The 25,770-nt window shown below is 45.0% G+C and overlaps 1 protein-coding gene across 1 annotated transcript in view; it reads left to right on the forward strand.

Annotated features, from left to right (window-relative positions):
* The first annotated feature begins 4,724 nt into the window (after positions 1-4,724).
* XKR4 (XK related 4) overlaps positions 4,725-25,770 on the forward strand; it is a 413,265-nt gene continuing 392,219 nt past the window's right edge. Inside the window, exon 1 of the mRNA XM_042973574.1 lies at positions 4,725-5,548. Within this exon, the coding sequence (XP_042829508.1) occupies positions 4,725-5,548 (824 nt within the window). The remainder of the gene's footprint in view (positions 5,549-25,770) is intronic.

The raw sequence follows: 25,770 nt of genomic DNA on the forward strand, positions 1-25,770 counted from the left end.
CCAACTGGAATGACCCAGCAGAGGGAGAACCAATGATTGTTGAAATTATCCTTGAGCTGTGCTCTTGAGCATTGAGAAGGGTGAGAAAGCGGGGTCTCCTTGTGCAGGCAGGAGGCTGAGTATGTTGGTACCAATGCCGGTAGGTAGGCTGGGAGGTACTGAGAGTTTTGTGGGTTCTGTTCTGATTGCTTCGTTTTTCTCAGTTAAATGGGAAGCATCAGCTGAGATTAAGGATGAGGAAGGAGGTAAAGTTGGAGAAGGGAAAATTAAAAAAAAAAAGAAATAATGCTTTAGAAGAGTAGAGAAGAAAAGGGACAAGTAAGGCACAGTGTGAGGCTGAGCAGGACTGGGGGGTCCCTGCAGGCTTTTTGTGACCAAAAAGGAGCTCAGTCAGCCTGGCTGCACCCTTCCTCTGACTGCAGCTGCTTGGAGGGACCTAGGCTTCCAGTTGGTGGAGAGAGGGTTTGGACAGGCTCGGTGTTTTGTCGAGTGGGAGGAACAACAGGGATGAGGACGTGTTTGAGAAAGAGCTGATGATGGCTGACTATGGAAGTTCTGCTACGTAAGGAGAAAAGTGAGGGCAAGATCAGGTTAAAGGGCATGAGAATGAAGCAGAAAGGAATCCAAGGGTACTTGAGGGAATGGGTGAACCATTTGGGAGGGAGTAGCCGCGGCGGGATGCCTGCCGTTGAGTAATGTCACGGTTTAGATTACAGTGGAGGTGAACTTCTGAGATACAGTAGAGGATCAGATCATTGAAGGAGAGATTATAGTACAGAAGGCCAGGAACCTGCACCAAAAACCAATGGATTCTGATGCAGTTGGTCCAAGGACAGTATTTTGAGGAAATCTGATTTTAGGGAGAGTTGACAAGCTGAACATTAAATTTTAGAGTTAAGCCAGGAAACACGAGGGAGTGGAAGGGGCCCCTGGGTGGCTCAGTCAGTTGAGTGTCTGACTTATGCTGAGGTCATGCATTCATGGTTTTGTGAGTTCGAGCCCCGCGTCGGGCTCTGTGCTGACAGCTCAGAGCCTGGAGCCTGCTTCGGATTCTGTGTCTCCCTTTCTCTCTGCCCCTTCCCTGCTCATGCTCTGTCTCTGTCTCTGTCTCTCTCTCAAAGATAAATAAACATTAAAAGAAAAAAAAAAAAAGGAAAACATGAGGGGGTGGAAGAAACATGAAGAATATTAACAGAATGTTGTGTATTTAGTGTTTGAATGTTCTGGACACTGGATGTGGTGTTAGTTTACATGTATCATTTAATTTATTCCTGGCGACAACATTGGATACTAGAGACTATTATCATCCCTATTTTACGAGTGATAAACATGAGAGCCAGAGAGGTTAAATAACATGCCCAAGGGCGCCTCTGTCTGAGTCTAAACCCTGAGCGCTTCACCATTATGTCCGTCAGTCTTGACAAGTGCCACGATTATGATAGAGCAGGTGATATTAAAATCCGCATCCTGAGATGTGAATAATAGACTTATGGGATTAGAGACTCTCGGGAACAATATTGTATACAAAGCCCAGTAATATGCATTATCTCATCTAATCCTCCTCTTAATCCTGTGTATTAAGCAATTTGCCCAGATCCTGGGGCCAGTAAGCAGCGGAACCAGGATGGGACGGAATGTTCGTCTTCCGATCACCTACTTGTACACTCCTTCCACCAACTTCCACTAACATTTCCAGAGATGGTCCAGACAGAAACTTCCGAAAGGGTCTAGACAGTTTCGAGCAAATGTATTATTAAGGAAACCATCCCTAGTTATTTCCTTCTTAGAACCTAACAGGGTAAGTCTCATAATTCCTATGTTGCCATGGGAACATAGCGAGTACAGAACGTAGTTATGGAATGTTCTTTCTATAAACTCATGCATTCATTCAGCTGTAATTTTCGGAGCAAATAGTCTGTGCAGGTGCTGTGCTAGGTGCACAGGATACAACCGAGTAAGAAACATCCCTGCTCTAAAGGAACCTTCAGTCAGCTCCAGGCCTTTAGAAGCTCAGATGCTCTGCAGGGTCTTTTCCCTGGAACAATGTTAAGGCACTGCATTTGACCTAGAATACACTCCATCCCTTAGGACCCGGTCACCTAAGAGATCATACCTCTCCCCAGTGGTTTGGCACACAGTAAGATGAGCGGTAGTGCCCTGGAGATGGAATCTTAGATTTGGACCTTGGGGAAATAGCACCAGAGTGTTATTCTAAAAAGGATTTTCTCGCTCCAGGAGGATCCGAGTTGAAAGTTAGATTTAAAAATACGCCCTTTGCCTGGCGTTCTGTCTGGCTCCGTGATACTGCATTGACCTTTATTCACCACTTGGCCATGACTTTTGCTAGACATAATGGATTTGTACATGCCATGTAAGGGGCAGGGGCTCTGTGGCCCTACAGGCTCCTGCCACACAGTCAGGAAAGGCCAAGTAAGGCGGCGCCCAGGGCCGCCACCTGTAAGAATAAAGGAGGCCGCATCCAGGGCTGGGGCGAATTCCACTTTGTCCAGGTTGGTGCTAAAACAGCCGATGAGCCCTAGCACCACCAGATGTCAGGCGTGGCTATTTCTTTTTTTTTTTTTTTTTTTTTAATTTTTTTTTTTTAACGTTTATTTATCTTTGGGACAGAGAGAGACAGAGCATGAATGGGGGAGGGGCAGAGAGAGGAAGACACAGAATCGGAAACAGGCTCCAGGCTCCGAGCCATCAGCCCAGAGCCTGACGCGGGGCTCGAACTCACGGACCGCGAGATCGTGACCTGAGCTGAAGTCGGACGCCCAACCGACTGAGCCACCCAGGCGCCCCCGGCGTGGCTATTTCTACGCGCAGAGAATTTTTTCCCCTGCATTTCTACTTCATGATGCTACTAATTAAGAATGGCGCACACACTAGTTCAAATGGAGCCTGGTGTCTACAACGGGGAAGGAGAGGAGGGTGCTATGTTTTGCCTCCAGACTTAGAAGACCACAAGTGGCAGCTCTTAATGGCAGTGTAACACGTGTTGCCTCACTTCCCTCTGGTCTTAAAACATGTGAGTCACAGTGTAATTAAAGAATTACACTCTCTGTCACTTACACTGCAAAAGTTAAGCGAGACAAATCAGACTAAGTTTTCTGGCTTTAAAAACAAAATGAGGATCCTACGTGTGTTGGGTTTTTAAGAATCTTTTTTTTTTTTTTCCAAGCCCCCAAATATCCTATATTCTCGTCGTTTCTCATTTGGCGAACCACTCCCATGACAGATTTGATTCACTCGAGTCATTTCTGGAGTTGGGGGACCACACCTCAAGTCCGTAACTCCTACAGCTTTAAGAGAAGGTCATTCTCCTTTTGGAGTAGGGGAGGTGGCGCCCGCTCGCGGCTCCGCCGCTGCCTACCTGCCGGCGGGGCCACAGTTTCCCGGGGTTGCCGGCCCCGCCCCGCTTCCCCGCGGCGCCGGGAGCCGCCGCCAGGGGTGCTGCGCTTCCCTCCCGAGGGAGGAGTGGGTGGAGGGCAGCCGCCAGGCCCGCCGCTCCCCCTGGCTCGGCTGCTGCCCGGCGGCGGAGAGCGCGTGGGGCGTGCTGGCCGGGCGACGTGGGCTTGGGTCGCAGAGGGGGCCTGGGCCACCTCCCCACCTCCCGGCTCCTGGCGCCGGGGTCCACCGCACCCTCCCCCGAGGGCGCCGGCTGGGGCTCCCCGCGGACCCGCCCCCTCGCCGCGGCACTCCAGGCCGGCGGTTCCGCGCTGCGCTCCGCGCCTCTGCGGGCCCCGCACGCCCTCTCCCTTCTCAGCTCTCCCGAGGCCGGGCACACCCACCGCCGCTGCCAGCATTCGGGGCCCTCGTGTCCGAGTTAAACCCCGTCTCCCAAACCGTCGCCAGCCCCAGCTGCACACCCAGCCCTGGTCCAGGTACCCGCAGATCAGAGCGGCATACAAAGAGGCCTGCGCCCCCGGAGCCCCCGCCGCCGCCCCGCCCGCCCCTGCCGGCTCTTCCTCGACCTCCGCGAGGGCTGGACGCCGAGACCCCTCCTCTCGGCGCCCTCCCGCCCCTCCCCCTGTGTCGTTCAAATCCACCCAGCGTTCCCCCGAAATCCTGTGAGCTGGGGGCCCTCGACCGTCCCTCGTCGACCTCTCGGCCGCTGCCCCCCGGCCCCCGGGACCGGCCGGCCGCCCACCCCCACCGCAGCCGCGAGTCTCGGGCCCGGCCCCTCCTCCGGGGCCCTCCTCCTCCCTCGCCCCTCCCGAGCCGGGGTGGGAGCGGCGGCAGCTGGAAGAGAAGGGATGAGGTCATCCTCTCCCTCGGAGTCAGCTGGTGGAGGAGAGGAAGCGGGAGGAGGGAGCGCGCGCGAGGGGAGGAGAGGAATGTGCAGGTCCGAGGAGCGCCGCGGCGGCCGCTGCTGCTCCTGCTGCTGGCGGCGGCGGCGGCTCGGGCGGCAGCCGCGGGGCCGGGACGGCGAGGAGCGCGGGCGGCTGGCAGGGGCGCGCGCGGGGCGCCGCGAGCAGCTTGGCTCCGCGCAGGCAGCCAGGCGGCGCTCCTGCCGGCCCCAGGCGCGCCGCTAGCCCGGCCCAGCGCCCAGCCCGGCGGGCGGCGGGCGGCGGCGGGCGAGCCGGCGCAGGAGCAGGAGGAGGAGGGGGAGCCGCGCCGCCAGGGAGGGAAGCCGGGGCGAGGCGAGGAGGTGGCGGGAGGAGGAGACAGCGGGGAAAGGTGTCAGATAAAGGAGGGCTCTCCTCCGGTTTGGAGGCATCATGGCCGCTAAGTCAGACGGGAGGCTGAAAATGAAGAAGAGCAGCGACGTGGCGTTCACCCCGCTGCAGAACTCGGACCACTCGGGCTCGGTGCAGGGATTGGCTCCGGGCTTGCCGTCGGGGTCGGGAGCCGAGGACGAGGAGGCGGCCGGGGGCGGCTGCTGCCCGGACGGCGGCGGCTGCTCGCGCTGCTGCTGCTGCTGCTGTGCCGGGAGCGGCGGCTCGGGCGGCGGCTCCGGGGGCTTGGGCGGCCCGGGCGGCGGCGTTGGCGGCCCGGGCGGCAGCGGGGCGGGCTCGGCGGCGCTGTGCCTGCGCCTGGGCAGGGAGCAGCGGCGCTACTCGCTGTGGGACTGCCTCTGGATCCTGGCCGCCGTGGCCGTGTACTTCGCGGACGTGGGCACGGACATCTGGCTCGCCGTGGACTACTACTTGCGCGGCCAGCGCTGGTGGTTCGGGCTCACGCTCTTCTTCGTGGTGCTCGGCTCGCTCTCGGTGCAAGTGTTCAGCTTCCGCTGGTTCGCGCACGATTTCAGCACCGAGGACAGCGCCACGACCGCAGCCGCCTCCAGCTGCCCGCAGCCTGGAGCCGATTGCAAGACTGTGGCCAGCAGTGGGTCTGCAGCCGCGGAAGGCGAGGCTCGTCCTTCCACGCCGCAAAGGCAAGCGTCCAACGCCAGCAAGAGCAACATCGCCGCCGCCAACAGCGGCAGCAACAGTAGCGGGGCCACCCGGGCCAGCGGCAAACACAGGTCTGCGTCCTGCTCCTTCTGCATCTGGCTCCTGCAGTCACTGATCCACATCTTGCAGCTCGGGCAGATCTGGAGGTACCGTATCAGGGGTGGGGACGGGGGAGAACTGCTATTGCTAACCACATAACAGCCTCACTGCTTTGCTTTTGCACGAAAATCCTTTAGGGTTGCTGAGGTAGTAACCCTAGTCACACTCTTTCAGTGTGTGGGGTTTTTTTCTTTTTCTTTTTCTTATACCGGGTTTTGCATTTTTAAGATTTGTGATCACAACCTAAGGTGGGAGGGAAGTGAGAAGCAAGAGACAGGCAGCAAAGTGGTTTTGATCAACCCATCCCTCCCCTCTGTGTCCCCACGCTGCTTCACCAGCTTCTCTCTGTTTATATGCTACCCCCTCCCCATTTTTAGTGATACTGTTTCAGTGGCCGGGAGAGGATTCCTGTCACGTCTTCTAAAAATCCTTTTTTATTATGTTGAATTTGCGGGGTATATTGCCATTTGGATGGCTTCTTTTGTTCCCTGTTGCTAATTCTAGTTATATGGCAATTCTTACTGCTCAGAAGTACCCACATTGGAATGCTCACTGGTAGGAGAAGTACTGTGCTCCAAGTAAAAAGCTTAGTGGGCAGACGGCTTGTCCTTTTTCGGAGAATACCGACACCTATATCTAGATCTATAATCTATATTTGTACCTATCTCCAACCACGAGTAGGTTCACTTTTATGATGTCTTTTCTGCTTAGCTTGCAATAACCCCACATTCTGATTTCTCACATAACTAAGAAACCTTAGAAAAGGGGTGGCGCGTCTTGTAAACTTTAATCGGACTTGGCATCTTCATTGGTCGCTCTGCTACTTGTCATCTGATGTACCAAGTCTTTTTACACAGATATCACTTCCACTTAGACACTGGAATACAAAGCTAAACTCTCTGGGCAGAGGGAGCCGTCATTTGAGCGGTCACTGCCTAGATTTAGGAATATCATGAAACAGAGTGCTCAGAAGTATGCAGTGTAAGTAAAATGAGGAAACTTCCTAGTAAGTGCACCAACGTGGGGCTTACGTGCTGGTATGCCAGTGTCCTTTTCCGTTTCATTTGTAGTTATCTTTGTGATAAAGGCTTTATAAATCATTAAGTGTGCCGAGGACATGTTTCCCATGTGGAAACAACTCAGAGAATTTGTCGAATGGGACGAAACACTTGTTTTCTTTGCGGCGAACGATAGTGTTTTCGTGGAGAAGAGCAAGGGTGGTTATTTTGCAACCTTTCCTGGGACTGTCGTTGCTTTGTGAAGCAGGATGAACATTGCCATAGACGGCAAACTTTCAAATTGCGAAACTTTTTTTTTTTTTTTTTTCCAAACGGATACTTTCTGGAAAAGTGGTATATGAGAGGCAGTCAGACCCGTCAGTGTTGGAAAGATCCATAGTTTGGACTCAAAGGACTTTGAAATGTCAGTTAAATGTGATAGCTGTATGTTCCATGAATGACCATTATGAAGCCTTATATGCAGCCATTATTATATGAAGCCATTCAGATTTGATGAAGAACTCAAATGTTCACATTGATCACTGAAATTGTTTAGTGGTGAGGTGCCTATGATTAGTAGTTTCCATCTGATAATGTGGAAAATGAAGCTTACATGCTTACCATTCCATTTGGTGACTTTTGCAAACTTTGTGCCGGATTTGGAAATCACTTACTTTTCAATCACCTTTGAAATGTCTAGATGTATGTAAATAATGCAGCCACTTCTCTTATTAGCTGAAGAACTGCCCATGCTTCCTCCAGATTGATAGTTTATGAAAAATATATTATCAAATTCTGTGACCTGAAAAATAATTTTCATTATCATTATGTTTACTAGACTGTCGAAACCAAACATTTTCCCAGTTGAACATTGACATTTAGTTATCTCAGGAGATAAAATGCAGAAAGTGAGAAAAAATTAGGAAAAGAAAAGGGCCCACATACATCTCAGTGAGACCACAGCCACTGGGTCAACTGGCCATACAGAAAAGCTGATCTAGGAGGCGGAGGGAAAGAAGGGTAAGGTCAAATGCACAAGGAAAGTCACAGGCTGTCTGAAAAACGCAGTGACCCACCCAACTCTTAGAGAAACTGTGGTTACACAAGACTCCTTTTGTTAAGTATTTCTACAGGGTTTTGAGGTTTTTTCTGCTACTGCATGGTTCCCTGGGAGGAAGTATTGTTGAAAATATTTTCAGATATTTGCCCACATTTTCAGAATATTGTGTTTAACATGGAAGTCTGAATGATCTAATCCACCTGTTCTTGGATTCTAGTTACGATATTCGGGGGGCAGTGGGGTAACTTGATGGAAGTATGGTCTAAGACTCAACCTCGTTTTCTCCTTATAAAGTATGTTTAAACAAACTTTAGCCTAATGTAGGAAACTGGAAAGGGATCGGAAAATTCATGGAGTTTAACACTCAGATGCCTTCTAAATTGTTTCAGCTTCTCCGAGTGTAGAGTATTGGAATGCAACTTTGGGCAGTAGGTCCATCTTTGATAATAAGCTGGTGAAAGGCAGTTCATCACAGATTGTTGTATTAGATCATTATCTTAGACCATTAGGATTCTTTAAATTAAGAACACCCCTCTGCTTCTTCTAGCTTTTCTTTTCAATGCATTATGCACAAATGTTGCAGAAACACCGAGGTACTGAATGGTTCAAAGCTCAGGGGCCATCATTCATGTTTTAACATGCTACTTTCTGAGATCAATAAAATAGATTTTAGCTAGGTTGGTAACTGTCCCTTGTATTTCCATGAAATTTTAGTTATTTTAGGTAAGGGCAAGGTTCTAAAAGCTTTCTGTAGATACAGTCCTTTGAAATAACATCAAAGTGTTTGCTTGTTCAGAAATAGCTATCTGAAACATTTTGGGCAAGATTTGAATGTATTTATACATTTATTACAAATGCAACTGCTGAAAGCAATGATACATATTCATTTTAATTAAAGTTTACTAATGGGAAATTAATGGCGGCTTTTAAAGTCACAAGAGTTGATTCTGAGAAAGAGCCATTTGAAATAATGAAGTGAGCTTTTGCTACCATGTGAAAAGAGCAATCACGACTTTAAAGGAAATGTGTGTGCAGATGAACAAGTATTTTTTTTCTTGTTCATTTCATACGAGTCCAGAAGTTACTAAGAGTGCAGTCTAGCCAGTGGGAATCACAAATGCCCAGCTGGAACAGTTTTTAAGTCTTCGCACCCATAATCAATTGTATCTGGATGCCTCCTTCCTTCAGAATTTATGACTTCCTCTCAAAAGTCTAACTCAGTTTTTCCCGTGTATGCGTGTATATACTTTTTTGGTTGTCTTCTAGCAAGCAGGCATATTGCATACAATAAGTGAGTAGATGGTCGAACGGGGAGTGTTTTTAGTCTTTGACTATTTTGGTTTTTGTTTCCGAATGTCTATCATGAGAGTCATGTGGTGACGACCTGGTGAAAGAACATTTCTCCTCTTCTCATGCTTGCTATTCCACAAGGTACGACATGTGTTCCATATTCAAATAAATTGGAAAAGGGCAATTGGAAAAGGGCAGCTTGAATGGAATTAAACAGATCTCTCTACAGCAGGACTTCTCAGAGCCTTTAATAAGCTGATATGCAAAAAAAAAAAAAAAAAAAGCTGATGTGTAGTTACCGATAACTTTGCAAAGGTATACTTATTAAGCACTCTTGTGGCACACAGGGAACTTTGAGCAATGCTGTTCTAAGTTGTTCTTAAATCTGGCCAACCATGAATAATAATAATGTCATATAGCACTTGAAAAATTTACAAATGTTTTTTATATTCTTTATCTCAACTACGCTTTACAAGAACCTAAGAGAAAAAATCATTAGTATCTCTATAATATGAGAAAAGTGGCTCAGAGAATTCCCCAGCTATTATGTGACATAGCTAGGAGTCAAAGCCTGGCCCACGATACCCAAAGTCTGTGCTCTTTCTGGATCAGTTTGGGTGCCTCCAAATGCCAGCTTGGATAATAATGACAACATTGTGTAACAATGACACTTGACCTTCACTAAGGATGGCAAAGTGGGAGAGGGAGCTGCGGTTTAGACGGGGTAAGAAATGTGTCCAATAACACACCAGGAGTCAACCCGCCGAATAGGGCCTGGGGCTCAGCTTGTCTGACTCTAAGTCCAGTGCTCCTCATGCTGAGCTTGCCGCATTAAATCCCAGTTGGGTAACAGGGTCTTGCAGTGGCATTAATGATTAAACGGCGCGATGCAGGTGAATGCATGGAAAGTGCCTTGCAAATGATAAAAGAGGTTCTAGCAATCAAGAATGGGTAGGGAAATAGCATACAGGTTACACCTCCGACCACTGAAAAAGTACTTTATCGATTTGGAGTTAGTTCTGAATTCTGATATAGGTCAGGCAAGATTGATGCCCTTTCCTCAGTTCATTGAATGGTTACTTTTCTGTATATTTGTGTTTCCCTCTACTGCATATTAATTAACTTATTCATTCTGCATATAGTGAGGACTTACTCTATGCAAGGCACTGTTCTAGTTACTAATTACCCCCAAATGAATAAAATACACATCATCTTTTAAGGATTCCATTGTCTGGCGAGGAAGACAGAAAAACAAACAAACAATTTCAATACAAGGAAATAAGTACTAGGAAAGAAACAGGAACCTCAAACCATCTTGGTGATTCCGATGAGACTCTGGAGGAGGGGAGGTTTGAGCAAAGGTTTGAATGAGGAGAAAATCTGCTGTCTGAAAAAAGCGGGGCAATGGCTGCAGAGCCTTGGCTATGACTTTGTGTAAAGGCATGGGGGTAGGGGTGGGGCGGGGAAGAGAGAACAAGGCAGGTTAAGTGTGTCCTTTGAATAGAGAGTGAATGAGCGATAGTAGCTAGAGAGGAGGAAGGAGAATTCCTTGGGTAGACAATGAAGGGGATTTAGATTTTATTCTGAAAGCATGGAGGAAACCTGGATTATAAGAGCCAGGGAGGGGAGGGATTGTTACAAAAGCGTTAAAACATTGTTTTAGCCAAAGGAATGGTGCGTAGTTCAGTTTCAGAGGATACATCATCAGATCCTTTTGGATTCAGTCATGTCTTTTTCATTTGTTAAAATTCGTTGATTTTAAAAGGATCAAGTTTGGATGTAATTGGAGTGCCTAAATAGGCTCAACAAGTTGGGGAGTGCTTTTTCAGAAAAACAGATCGGTTGAAATTGTTCCTGGATTTATGCCAAAGTAAACTCTTTTTTAAAAAATTTTTTTTAATGTTTATTAAGTTTTGAGAGAGAGACCGAGAGAGAGAGTGGGAGCAGGGGAGAGGCAGAGAGAGAGAGAGGGAGACACAGAATCCAAAGCAGGCTCCAGGCTCCCAGCTGTCAGCACAGAGCCCGATGCGGGCTTGAACTCACAAACCGTGAGATCATGACCAGAGCTGAAGTCCACTACTTAACTGACTGAGCCACCCAGGTGCCCCTATGCTAAAGTAAACTCTTGGCAAAAGTTTATTTCTGGCTACCTTTGGAAGACATTTTCCTTAGGATACGGTGGTCTTCGTGTTATTCGAATTTAGGTTTCCTTGTCCTTGGAAACTTGTTCTTTCTGTTTTTGTAACGCTTTTTCAATTTTCTGAGGGCTTTGATCCTCAGAGTAATCTCTGAGGTAGCCCTTTCATTTTGCAAATGTGGAAATTGAGACAGAGAATGTTAAGTGTGTTTTCTGTCCAGGTCATATAGTTCTGCACCAATTCTAGGTTAGAATTCGGTACTGATGTGGGAGGGGAAAAAAGGCCACATGAGAAAATCGTTGATGAGATTGAGGGTCCTTAGGTAGAAGAGAAGGCTGAGAAGTTAAGAGCTCCCTGGTAAGTACTGAAGGGTTGTAATGAGGGCCAGGCACTGGACTTGGGTGTGGGCCCTCTGGGGTAAGATGGACAGATTTTGAGTCAATGTAAGGAAGCAGTTTTTAGCTAGTCAAAGGCATCCAGAGATCAAGTATGATTCCTTATCAGCAGCGAGTTCCCCAACATTGGAGTGTCTAAGCATCATTTAGAAAAATGGACGCAGAGTTGTAGCAGAAAAAACTTTTAAGTATCATGCAGAGGGTTGAACTAAAAGATCATCCTCCAGCCCTGAGATTTCATGAGAGTTTCCATCATCAATTACATGCTGCTCCAAACATAGTAGACTGATCTTTGCTTTCTCGTGGATGGAAGAAGCAGGAGTTTGCTTGGAACACTGCAGTTATGTTACTTTGAGATCTGTTCATTGGTTTATGGACCCGCTATCTTCCCTAGAGCACCACAAGTCTCTGTAACATCCTTGAGTGCTGGCCTTGCTATTTAAATCTCTGAGTTACCTAACAGATATAAATCCACACACAACCAGACAGTCCTCTGTGCATTTACTGTGGCTTCTCTATGTGTTGGAATAATTTATGCATAAATCTATGTGATAGAAATACTTATTTCAGTATCTTTGCAATAACTAGTGCAAAAATTGTATTTTTTTTCCCACTCACTTGAACCATATACTGTTTACTTATAAGGGTGAAAACGGATTTTATGGTTATTACATTCTGATGGAATTTGCCGACTTCCTGCATAGCGTAGTTAAAAGTATCTATACAAGTGGATGCTATCATTTTTGAACAGTATCCGCAACTCCTTGGCTCAGTAGCTTTGAGGGTCTTTGCTCAGTCACTTGCAAAAAATTCTTTAATGTTTGCGTATCCAAGTACACATCTTGCTGTTAAACGTGTTCTCTACTTTACAGCTTGAGCGAAATCGTTTACCTGTGATATTAAATAACACCAATCACTGGGTAACCGGTACAGAATGATTCCCCTTTGTATGAACTCACTGGCTAATCCAATTAGCACATTGCTTGACTTGCTATAGAATTTGAATGACACCCTAACTAGGCCCATGGAAGCAAGATCAGGAATTAGAATTAGAAGTCTCAGTCTTAGGTGTTATCAGACACAAGGTGCAGTGTGCTACCAGTCATGAGAAAGTGCTTGTCAGGTGTAATCTTATAAAATAGTTGTAATGTGTTGAAGGATGTCAGGGAAGAACAAATCCTGTTGAATGGCATTGCACAATTCTGACCACCACCGAGTGACTTCCTTCCGGCTATATGCCGGTGTCACTGGTAATTGGTGGCATGGCCGGTCAGGAAGGAAGACCACGGGCCCGTCCTTGGGAAGTTACTCCAATGGTTGTGGAGGTTCCATGCTCAGTGACTATTTACTGACCTGTGAATGAAGCCCAGGCATTATTCTTTCTTCTCTATGAGAAGGGGGCTGTTTGCTTCTTGAGTTTCTAAGGGTGCAGCGCATCAGAAGGGGTGTTGTTATCTAGAAACGATATCCCTCCTTGCCCCAGCTCTTTTTTTTTTTTTTTTTTTTTTTTCAGATCGCCAGCATTAAGGAAGTGGGGATAAATCCCATAAAGTGCTAGTTCTGCTCAGAGAAAGATGCATCCAGAAGCCCAGCTTGGCATTTCTGTGCTTGCTGATGGAAAAGGCAGCCTGGGAAAGCTTTGGGATAAAACTTTTTCACTTTCTCCTTCCCTACACTTGACTGCCTGAGGGTATATTTATGTATGGAATGATTTTGCTCTTTCTGGTGCTTCTATTTGTCTATGCAAAGAAGGTTTGTAGCTTCTGCTATTACTCGTGCCACTCCCGTGTCTGTCATACTTCTTACCACCGTAAACCAGTAATTTCACGTCTAGTATATCCACAGAACTAATATAGATTACTGGTTGCCAAGGAAACTAAAGAAGGGTTCAAGTGGAAATAAATCAGTCCAGAGGTTTTCTAGAGGCAGTGATCCGAAGGACAGCATTACTTCCTTTCCAACCCTAAGATGATGGGTCCCAGTAGAATATCGGTGACGGATCTTCTTTCCAGAGGCAGCTCCTTTGGGGGCAGTGGACTAGGTGAGGAGTCAGAAGGGATGAACTGGCTGCTTGATAGCCCAGACCCCAGGCAGGTCACCTCAGTGCTCTGGGCTACGTGTGTCAGCATGATGGCAGAGGGCATCTCCCTGGGTCCCCGCAAAGTTTAAATCTTCATTTGGTTTCCTCCTCCCAAGCCTTAATTTTCTATCTATATGATGTGATCGGTCAAAAAATAATATTCAAGGTTCCTTTCCAGGTCCAAAATTCTTGCTTTTACTATAAATTCTTCCTGTTTACCCAGTCCCCAGAGTAAGCACCACAAAGTCTGTATGTGTTCTTCCAAGGACATCATCATTAATGGCGTTTCTCTGGTTACCTACAAGGGACTTTCCAGAGTTGACGATATGAGCGTCTAACATTTAGGAACTGGTATGATCCATACATGCAGACAGAATCTTAAGCGTGTTCGTGTAATGTAACTTACTTTGTGTCATTTCTGAATTTTACTTACAATCAAATAACACCATATTCATAAAAACCCATATCTAAGTATTTGACGCTGATGTGGGAAGTGTTCCCATATCACTAAACCTAAGGTATCTATCATATAGACCTGGGAAGCCAAAATTACCGTTTCCATTTCATGTAGCGAGGTAGGCACAGTTGGGGTGCTATGATTAGCAAATAAAAACAATGCTTCACTGGCTTATAAAGAACTATACGTTATGTCAACGAGAAGGCTGTTGTCAGAGCTAGGTGGGCTTTGAAATTAAAAGCCTGTCCTCGGTTACACTGTCCCTGATTTAATATGGTAGAAATTGAATTTAAACTCTAAACAAAGACACTATATCCAGGCCTGTCCTCATTAAAGAATAGGGGTCTGTCACTCAGAGAGCAATGCATTAACCTTTCTTGGGTAGGAATTGCCTGGATCTCTAGGATGTTAGCTCTCTGTCATGAAGCTGAACAATTTTCAGCCCCACGACAACATTTCAGATATTTAATTTTTTAAAAAAAATTTTAAGCATCTATTTTAAAATGATCCGAAGTGTGTCAAACTATTTTTTCTTCTTCATGATTCATAAGTAGGCTGTTTGAATCAGTTCTACTTCTTTTGTTTAATTTATGCACATGCCCTGTTTTCCTGCCAGGGGAATCCTTTTATATAAACAGAGCAGTGGGCAGTGTGTGGGGCGGGTGAGGATTAGTCAAACAGAAAATCATGCATAGATAGAAAAAATAGGATCTACAGTGAATACGGGTCTAAAAAGACTTGGGATGACTTTGATTTGGCTTCTTCCCAAGTACACTCGGACAAAGTCACCTTTCTGAACCACCAGTCTGAGAGATTTCATCCATATAAAGAGCAGTAGGACTTCGGATGACAGTCGTGAATAAAGATATGGGGATTCTTTACAGTTCAGGTCTTTTTTCAGTAACAGAGAGCCAATAATCAAAACAAAGGTAGCCCCTGTAGCTGTAACAGTAACAAAGTGATCTTCCATTATTTCTACCGTTGGTTTATGGCCCGGCCACTGGATCGATGAAATGGTAACACTGAAGAAATAAATGATTCTTTAGCAAAGCGGGGGAAAGGATTTGCAGAGGTTTCTTTATTTTGGTACCTTTTCAGCTCATTAATTAATTTCCTGCTTTACAAAAGTAAAATTAATACCAATTATTTTTGTAAATGTAGGTCAGTTTCAGAAGACTCTCCAAAGAGAGTTACAGCACTTGGCTCCATTATTCTACTCTAAATTAGGAAGTACGTCCCATAGGGTTTCATATTTCCAGGGGACATATTACTATTAAGAGTAGCAGTCACAGATATATCCTACAGGATTTTTCTTGATTTGGTGATGGTTGGGTTGGAAAAATTGAGTTCTACACAGCAGCAGGTAATGTAACACTATTCTAATGAAAGCATACATAAGGCTGGAATCAAATGAGTAAGAGGGAGGAGACCTGAAGTTTCTGTCAAGGAAGCATGACCAAATACCCTGGACTCTATCATTGACATCCACTCTCTCATCTGCTCATAGGAGATGAGGGTATTGAAGATCAGGCATGCATTTATGAGCCCTGAGAGAAATTTGGCCGCGAGAGAAATGAACAAAAATGGAAAATTTTGTTCCAAAATCAGAGGCTGAAATTTCGATCCCTGGTAGTGCGAGTGGGAAAATTGTACTGACAACCATTTTAAAACTCATCACAGCAAAGCTTAAAGCAACACTTCATTAGGCAGACCAGACAAGATCCATTAGAGGAGTTTGTTCTAGGAACAAAGGGGCAAAACTCCAGTTGTGAAATAGTCACGTTTAGGTTAACTGGATATTGAGGGCACCAGTGGGGTCTGTAGTCTGAAGGTGTTTGACCCGAGAGTCCTGGGTTAAAACACAAATCAGAAGTAGGTATGAAATCAGTGGCCAAGGCACATCACCACTCATGGTAACATAAGAGAAACCTGGGAATCCAAGTGAGGTGCAGAAACAAACTTGTTGATAGTAAAGGTAGGTGAGAATCTGAAATCAAGGGCATCACAAAGGCAAACTATATAACTGCTTCAAAAAACTAAAGGGAAATTTGCTTCATTTATGTTCTCATTATACAATTTCTGCCTGGTCAGATGTTGAGAGTAAGGGTACGGACTGGACGTCTAGTTTTTTTTTTTTTTTTTTTTAATGTTTATTTATTTGTTTTGAGAGAGGGGTGGGGAGAGGCAGAGAGAGAGGGAGGAGAGAGAGAATCTCAAGCTGGCTCCGTGCTGACATGGGGCTTGACCTCAAGACTTGGGCTCCCATGAGATCATGACCTGAGCTGAAATCAAGAGTCTGATGCTTAACTGACTGAGCCACCCAGGCATCCCATGGAGGTCTAGTTCTGATGGCAATGAGGGGAGGTCGCAGAGCTGGGATGACAGGTTCTCACTCAACTGCTACTGATACGTACAAATTCATTAGCAGTCTATCGACTAAATCACCACTTGGTCGCTGTAATCAGTTGCTGAGAATAGAACGATAAAAAATAAGTGACCACAGTGATAGCCTTTCGATCGTGGATTCCACAAACATCTGTTTGAAATCATCGTAAGGAAGACATTTTAAAAAAGAATATGCTCTCCTAGGGAAGGAGGCAAGTCATGTTCATAGCACCAAATCTGTCTGTGATGTTGTGCTAAGAGTGGAGCTATCGCCTTACAATACAAGGTAGGATCTTGAGCCAGTGCAGCCACATCACTTGGAAGTGTGTCAGCGATGCAGAATCTCAGGCTCACCTAGACCCACCTAGTGAATCACGACCCATAGCTGAACAGGATCCCCTGGGGATTGAAGTTTGAGAAGCAGACAGGGGAGGAATCCCCTTCAGCTGAAATGGTGAAGGAAGATTAATCTGTGCTGGATATCAACGGAAAATATGGTCGATCCGGATGTGTTAACGGGCTTTCTCACCAAAGTCAGCTCACCCACTAGGAAAGCAAGGGCTGGTACTTGGAAATGGCAACAGTGGGATCTCCTTATAGGCAATACTGTAAACGAAGATGTGAAATCTCCCATTGGCAAAGAAAGTGAACGGTTTTAATAAAATCTTTATGAAAAATCCATTACTTTATAGTTTTGTTGTTCACAACCGAACTCTAGGAAATTAAGTCAGCACATTGGCCACCCATCTCTCACAGTTCTGTAAGTACTCATGCCCTTGGGATGGAATGGACAAGGCGTGGTGAGAGGGGGAAATAGGTAGACACTAAGGAAGGCAGTGCCATCAGAGTAAGCGGACAGAGGGGAGGGATGCAGGGTGGCTGTTCCTGCCAAGGTGTAATGATTGCTGTCTGTGCTCAGACAGGTGGAGCTGGGCTGTTTGTGCTATTCCTTCCTGTTCCGAAGTTTCTGAAAAAGCAGCAGCCCCGAGGGTGAGCAAAGGACCTCACCCTCCCTGGCTGTCTGGACAGCGGGGAGGGAGTTCAGGTTGTGGGCATCTCTGACCCCCAGCTTTTAGTCTGATAGACCAAGGAGCCTCTGCCTCTGCAAAGGGAAGGAAGAACTAAGGGAGGAAGAGAAGAAAATGGAACTAGGCCTCCAGGCCCGCAAGGCTAGGCCCTGGCCAGGAGTTAGCAGGATATTTTTATAAAATAATACGAGAGATGTCTGATGGCCAATCTGCTTCATGCAGTTCAGTCCCTCCCAGTGACCCCAAGACCGACAAGGCCAGCGAGATCATGGGAGGATTTCATGCTTTGCTGTTTGTCACCCTAAGTGAGAAATAGGACATTCAACTTGAGGACAAAATACGTCCGTGTCTGTATTGTGGAATGAAAAGAGAACGAGAACTGCGCCTTAGCAAATGCATGGTTGTGTAAAGGTATTGCCAGTTGCCTTAGTTCATACCACCCAAAATAGAGAACGGCGGACCTTCCCAGAAATGCTTCTCTTCAGAGTAGTAGTTTTCTAATTTCCCTTTCGTACAACAGCTGGTGTTGCTATGCTGTCGCTTATGTTGCTAGGGCTCCTTCCCCCATCTATGTGCTAGAATGTGATTGTTTCCATCAGTGTTCTTTAAGGGTTTCCATGGAGAGTGACTAAGTTAATTTTTCTAGGTTTGCGCCATCAGTAGGTGTGGTCACCTGCCAGGCTGGAGACCTGCATGGCTTTTCAATATGGTGGCCCTGAACTGCACGTCGCACGTTGAGCCTGTGAAATGTGTGTTGCAAGGGCCAAATTCCCTGGGGACTTTGAGGACCTGGGGAGGGGGGGCAAAAAAGGGGATCTCCCTAATAATTTTCATGTTGATTACGTGTTGAGCCGATAACATTTTGGATATATTGGGTTCAATAAAATATGTTGTTTCAATTAATTTCACCTGTTGCTTTTTATACTTTATAAATGTGACCACCAGAAAACTAAAAGTACGTGTGTGGCTCGCATGATATTTCTGTTGGGCAGGGCTGCTCTAGGTAACGTCAGGACTCAATTGTTGAGAAGTGGGAAGAGGAAAATCCTAAGTGAAATGGCTCAAAATACTAAGAATTTACTAGAAGTTACCATAGGAAGGGCAGTGAGTTGTGTCACTGCAGAAGCGGGCTGACTTAATGGATTTTGCAAATAAGATTACCTGCTGGTAAAAACTTGACTCTTTGGGAGATAAAACCCCTAATGTGAATAAAGCCCATTGTCTTCCCTGCTTCCTGCTTTGCTTAAGGCCTAGTGACATGCTGTGCTTATTTGGTGGTTTAATAAATAGTATTTGATCATGACAATAAGGACTAAATCTTTGTTAAGTGCGGTTCCAGCTTGCAAAGCACATTTACTCATATTAAATCATCCAGTCTTCTCGCCAGCCTCTCAAGGTAGGTGTTACCCTTGTTCTCATTTGAAGATGAACTCACTGAGGTTCAGGGAGGTAGCAGACTTGCCCAAGTGCACGCAGCTGCTAAATAGCAAGTATCAGCAGTCTAGAATCATGACTTTGGCTTCCCTATCTTGTACTTTTGCCGCCACGTCTTACTCCTCTTCGTGGGGCATATCAGCTCCTTTCATAGACCTGACTGAATATACACGCGGGAAACAATATTCATGCTTTCTTGACCTGGGCTAGGTTTCTGATAAACTACTCCTGAGATTGATATTTCACACCAAACTTCAAACACAGAGACCGTGGTTCAATTTTATCCATAATATGTCACTTTGATTTGATAACCTCCTAGTAAAATACATATCCTTTCCATTGGGAAATGCATGACACTAAAGAATACTAAGTAGGCTCCAGCCCCGTGTGAATAGTATGTAATTAACCTGTATTTATATCCTCATTTTGCACGCAGTCATGCTTTGCATATACTAGAGTTCTCCTCCACATATGTTCACGAATTATGAATTCAGCTACAAGTATGCAAGGCCAAACCTCTCTGTCAGTCACATCACTTTCTCTGAGACCAGCAAGATTTACGTCTATGTGACACAACTTCAAATTCAAGTCCTAAACCTTGTCTCAGAGGACCAACTCTATACAAGTCTAGCATGTGCAAGTGCTAGAAAATTCATTCTCAAGTGCACACAATTCAAAAATTTCAGAATCAGACCCAACTAGCTTTTATAAAGGCGTTTCCAAATGTTTATTTCCAAAAAAAAAAAAAAATTCCCCTCTGCCTATTTAAAAAATGCACCCCCCCCTTCCCCCCCTCCCCCACCAAGTAGATACAATTTGCTTTGGAAGGGCTTGCCAACTTCCGTCTTTTTTTTTTTTAATAGTTTTTTTTTGGGGGGGGTGGTGGTGAGGGTAGGCATTCAATGAAAAATATGGACTATGGTTTTTCTTTTTAGTTCAGTGGTATCTCTACAAAATGTAGTTTTTCCAGAGAGACCGAGTGATTTCCAAATGTGTTTTTAAGGCTCATGACATTCAATGGGTTCTGATCTACTGGATTTTTTATCCCAAGTATTAAGTTCTAAGAATCATGTATATCTATAGCATGGTTATTTTTCTCATGATTTGCTTCTATGTGTGCCCCTGATCATGTGATTATATAGCTTAGGACATGCTGGAAAGCGCAGAAATAGTTTAATGAAACCAAGATGGTCTGGAGTAAAAATGCTTTCGTTCATTTAATATATGTTCGTGAAATATTCACTGAGTGCAGGCTCTGGGCGCACCAAGAGTCGAGAAAGGCACTCCCTGACTTAAGGGAGTTACCTGCCCTGCAAGGGTTATATTTGTTTATACCTCGAAGGGTGATACATCATCAACAATGGCGGGAGGAGAAATGTTTAGGGGTTGAAGACAGAGGATTTCTTTCCCGGAAGCTTTCACGTGGGAGTAACATTTGAGGAAGACCTCAGAGGATTCCAAGCAGAAAGAAAAGAAGGGACAAATGTGGTTCATGATGGGTTCTGTAAAGGACTGACGTGGAAGGTGTCAGGGAAAGAATATCAACAGATGAATTTCGAGTTTAGGACCAAACTGACCAGGACTGCGGTGCTTCCCTGGGGAATCTGGACTTGATTCCGTCGGTAAGTGTCAGCTCAGGGAGCAAGTTCAAGGCTGTATTTCCAAATGGTCGTCTTTTGTAAAATAGTATAAATATGGGGACTATCGGAGAAGGAAGTCTCCACTCTTCAGAGGCAGGGAAAAGATATGAATGAGGGTAGACTTGAAATATATTTGGAACTTGCAAATATTCTATAATGAGGAAATGCACGGAAAGCACTTAAGTAGACTTGGACGGTTCTCACTGAGGATTCTGATAGTACTGGTAAGAACTCTATTTAATGAGCTATTGGAAAAGGCATAAACATAAACAGAGTTGGAAGCGTGTTAAATAAAGATGTTCTGTAAATGCGGACTGGGCAATTAAAAAAGATTTACCAGAGGAAAGCTAAATACAGTATAGGGGATAATTAATGGGCCTTTGACAACTCAGTAATAAGTACCCTGAACTTTTAAAATAGCGCATTAACATGCGTGCGTGTTGGAAGGAGGGTTGGCTTTTACGGTCAACGCCAGCTAGCTGGGAAGTTCCCCCACGGAAGTTAATTAGGGATTCCCAGTGAAGGAGCCTGCTGGTTAACCTCCTGAGCCAAGGGTGACCCCACTGCTCTTCATTCATGGGTTTCTCACTGAGCCTAAGAGGGCTTTGGTTATAAATTCCCTTCCTTTTCCTCAGTTCCCTAGGCCCTAGATGCTATTTTAGCTTTTAGTAGGATTTACCTTTCTTAGTTTAGGAAATGAGCTTCGCTTTGTAGGTGGGAGAACTCCGACCTGGAAAGACCTCTGTAGGTGAGCATTCCCTGAATGGACCGGGCCATTCGCCATTAGGACATGGTGAACCTTTGGTACTTGGCTCAGTAAAGATTCCTCAGAGGAAGGTGCTTTTGAGACGCAACCAACTTCTTTTATTTCTTTGTATCTTCATTTAACAAATTTAAGCAATGTTTTTTTTTAATTTTAATTGTTTAGTTAGATTTTTTTCAAGCAGTTTTAGGTTTACAGAAAAATTAGATGGGGAGTACAGAGTTCTCAGATGCTTCTCACCTCCAGTTTTCCTGACATTGACATTGGATATTACTATGGTACATTTTTCTTTTTCTTTTTTTTTTTTTAATGTTTATTTTTGAGAGAGTGAGGGACAGAGCCTGAGTGGGGGGAGGGGCAGAGAGAGAGGGAGACACAGAATTTAAAGCAGACTCCAGGCTCTGAGCTGTCAGCACAGAGCCCGAGTCGGGACTGGAACTCAACAGACTGCGAGATCATGACCTGAGCCGAAGTCAGACGCTCAACCTACTGAGCCACCCAGGTGCCCCCATACTATGGTACATTTGATATAATTTGTGGACCAATGCTAATACATTATCATTAGTGAAAGTCCATACTTTACATTAGAGTTTACTCTTTATCTAGTAAATTCTACGGATTTTGGCAAATGTATAATGATAGCTAACCGCCATTACAGTATGTTACAAAATAGTTTCACTGCCCTGAAAATCCCCTGTGGTCCGCCTCTTCATCCCTGCCTACACCCAACCCCTGGCAACCACTGATCTTTTTTCTTTATCCTTAGTTTTGTCTTTTCCAGAATGTCATGTATTTGAAATCATGCAGTATGTAGCCTTTTCAGACTGGCTTCTTTCACTTACAGTATGCATTTAGGGCTCCTCCCTATGTTTCTATGGCTTGATGGCTCATTTCTTTTCAATACTGAGTAATAATTGCGCTACGGATTCACCACAATTATTCATTCACTTACCAAAGGACATCTCGGTTGCTTGCAAGGTTTGACAGTTATGAAGAAAGCTGCTAGAAACATTTGTGTGCAGGTTTAGTGTAGATATGTTTGCAACTCATTTGGGTAAATACCAAGGAGGACAATTTCTGGGTGTTATGGAAAGAGTATGTTTAAGTTTATAAGAAACTGCCAAACTGTTTTGTAAGTGGTTGTATCACTTTACATTCCCACACTTAACAACTTTTGAGTACGTACCATGTGCCCAAATCCCCTCAGCTGAGAAACAAAGTTAGTGAACCAGGACACAAAATGTTATTCTATTTTTTTTTTTAACGTTTATTTATTTTTGAGACAGAGAGAGACAGAGCATGAACGGGGGAGGGGCAGAGAGAGGGAGACACAGAATCTGAAACAGGCTCCAGGCTCCGAGCTGTCAGCACAGAGCCCGACGCGGGGCTTGAACTCACGGACCGTGAGATCATGACCTGAGCCCAAGTCGGCTGCTTAACCAACTGAGCCACCCAGGCGCCCCACAAAATGTTATTCTAGTTGGAGTGAAGATACCATGCACGTGTCCAGGTGACAGATCAACTAAAATTTTGGAGTGGTTTCCTGATTAAGATCTATGCTGTCTAGACCTTTATAGATTAAGATTATACGCACTACATAATAATTCTTAAATGAGAAATGGATAAAATAATAGAAAATTTGTTACAGTAAAATACTACAATTAATCCAAGGATGCGCTTAAGTAGTTTTATAAAATTAGTCTGCTCTATATCTAGATGCGGAGTTTGGTTTCATATGGATGAAAAAAAATCTATTGGAACAATATTTATCTTAAAAAAATTTTTTTTAATGTTTATCTATTTTTGAGAGAGAGAGAGAAAGAGAGAGAGAGAGCAGGGGAGGGGCAGAGAGAGAGGAAGACACAGAATCCAAAGCAGGCTCCAGGCTCTGAGCTGTCAGCACAGAGCCCAACGTGGGGCCCCAACTCAGGAACCGTGAGATCATGACCTGAGCTGAAATCATACGCTTAACCTACAGAGCCACCCAGGCACCCCTATACTAGTCTTTTTTTAAATGTACCTTTGGGATTAGTGATTTTCATGAATTTATAAGCTTGCTCAATAATTAATTATTTCTTGAAAACAGAAAAAAAATGCACAGCTTGTGTGCATACACACACACACACACACACCCCTTCTGAAATACTTTGTAGTCCTGCCAGAGACTTGAACAATTACCCTGGGGTAGTAGCGTCCTGATTTACTTACTCCTGCTCAGTTTGGCTTTTGCCTCCAATGGACTTGAATGAAAATTGTATACAAATAAGTGGTGAAAAAATGATTTCTCTACCTTTTAAAAGGCCTTGTCAAAATCTTTATTTGAACTGTGATACTGTTAACTAAGACTGAGCGGAATTATTTTTGTAATTTTTCTTTATTTTTGTTTTTGTACTCTTTTAAAGTTTACTTATTTATTTTGAGAGAGAGGGAGAGTGTGAGCAGGGGAGAGGCAGAGAGGGCGAGAGAGGGAATCCCAAGCAGGCTCCACACTGTCAGCTCAGAGCTCAATATGGGGCTCGAACCCACAAACCGAGATCATGACCTGAGTCTAAATCAAGAGTCTGGAGGCTTAACTGACTGAGTCACTCACCCCTATTTTTGTAATTCTTAAAAGCAGATAATGAATTGAAATTTTTGTTCTCATCGGTTCATCAGTTCAACTAAAGCAACAAAGAAGATGAATGTGTTAATTTTAGCCTAAATTATATAATCAGATATTTTTCTTTATTCCTTTGTCTAATATATACTATATAAAAATACCTGGATGTCAGTATCAAATGTCTTTGCATTATGTATAAACGTTCATTTCAGTACAGGTTCCCAAATTTGTCTCCATATCTCCACCTTTCTGGGTTTTAAAATTGTATACAAACATTTGAGAAACGGAACATTTTACATGCTATGTAAAGACAGTTCTAGTAAGACTGGCTGAGGACACTAAAACTTCACGAAGTTCATCAAACAGCATCAGTCATTCTGTCTGTTGAGACCTCTTAGCTTGGAAAAGCATTGAGATGTTTGCTTCTCTGTCCTGAGCATAAATGCATGTCTGTTGTTTAAAATGGGATAATTAGTGAACGGGCAGCGTGTGCCCCCTTCCCCCACCCCCCCGCCTGGTTTTTTGTAATTAACAGAGAAATGCTGAAGAATCACTTTTCCCTGTGCTTGAAAGGAAGAACAGAGTTTTGATCCGATACAGATATGAAGGCTCTGAAATCTACCAAATTAAAAATAAGGATAAGATACAAAAACAATAGAAAAAGGAATGTGGTTCACCTGAACTCGACTCTAAATTCCCTGACTTGCAGGAAAGTGCTGTCTCCCTTTCCTTCTGTGTAAGAAATAATTAAACCTGCAGTCCTCTGAGGCTTTTCCTGTGGTCACCTGAGGGCCTCCTGGAGAAGGGAGAGGAAGAGGAACTGTCAGGATGGCAGAGGACTGGAAAGGCAGGGTGTGGGGCAGGCGTGTGTAAAAACCCCTGGTATTTACATACTGGCTCGATTTAGGGGATCTCCCTGGATGTTAGTTTGCAAGCTTCTGGAGCTTCCCAGATGAAATTCACCATTGGCCCCTGGAAAATGGAGGGCAGGGAGGAATGGGAAAGAAAGAGGCAGACCCCACTGGTAGGTGGCCGTTTTCATAAGCAAAGGGAACTGACATATGCAAGGCTTGTCTTGGGCCATAGCCAAATAAGTGGGTCTCTGCACCCGCCGCGGAAGAGGCCTTCACCCGGTTCAGTTAAGTACACACTTGTGTATTTCAGAAGGTAGTTATTCAGATTGCTTGGTTTTATCAGCCTCAGTTAGCTTCCTTTGTAAGTTCTGCCCTTCCTGGAATGTGCACTTTGCGGGAGCAGAAACTGATTTGTTCTCTGCAGCGTCCCCAGTATATAATATGGGTGTCGGGCACATTGTCATTTAATACGTATTTGTTGATTAGATGCATACAATGAGAGTCAGCAAATTATTAGAGGATTTTATTTTCATTCCGATGAAAGGTATAGTCCTTATTTCTCTATGTTCTGTTTTACTTGTGAATGTAATCCGTGGATTAAAAAAGCATTTGATGCCCAAGGTACCCCTTTTAGCATGCCTGACGCCCTCCCTATTGAATTTGGCAGCTGACATCAGGCTCGTGGACGGACAGACGGGATTTCTTGCAGAGTCAGGGCTGACTTTGACCCCAGAGGGTCGGCACCAGAACACGAGAGCCTACCAGTCTGCAAAGACACTGCGGAGTTAAGTTTGCCTGTAGGTTCCCTTTGGGAACATCTAGGAATGACTGTCCATGGAGAAAACTGTGCTGTCTCCCACTGCAGACCCAGGATGAGCCTGGCCCTTTAAGAAAGTAGAAGCTTTGGTCCTGCTGGTTACGTAGCTGCCCCTTTCCACAAACCCCCTGAGAAACCTTGGTCTCTGCATAATTGGCTCCTGCAGTGCCCCTCCCACAGGGGAGATCCCCTGGGGCTTCCTAGTGACAACCCAGGTTTCCTACTCCAGGTGGTCCCCTTCTTATTTTGTCTTGTGGAGCAGGAGTGAGCAAGAGATACAATTGGCACCGTTTTCTTAGACCCTAACCTGCATTTTACATTTAACAGCTCT

Source organism: Panthera tigris, chromosome F2 (assembly GCF_018350195.1).
Source record: "Panthera tigris isolate Pti1 chromosome F2, P.tigris_Pti1_mat1.1, whole genome shotgun sequence".
NCBI lineage: Eukaryota > Metazoa > Chordata > Mammalia > Carnivora > Felidae > Panthera > Panthera tigris.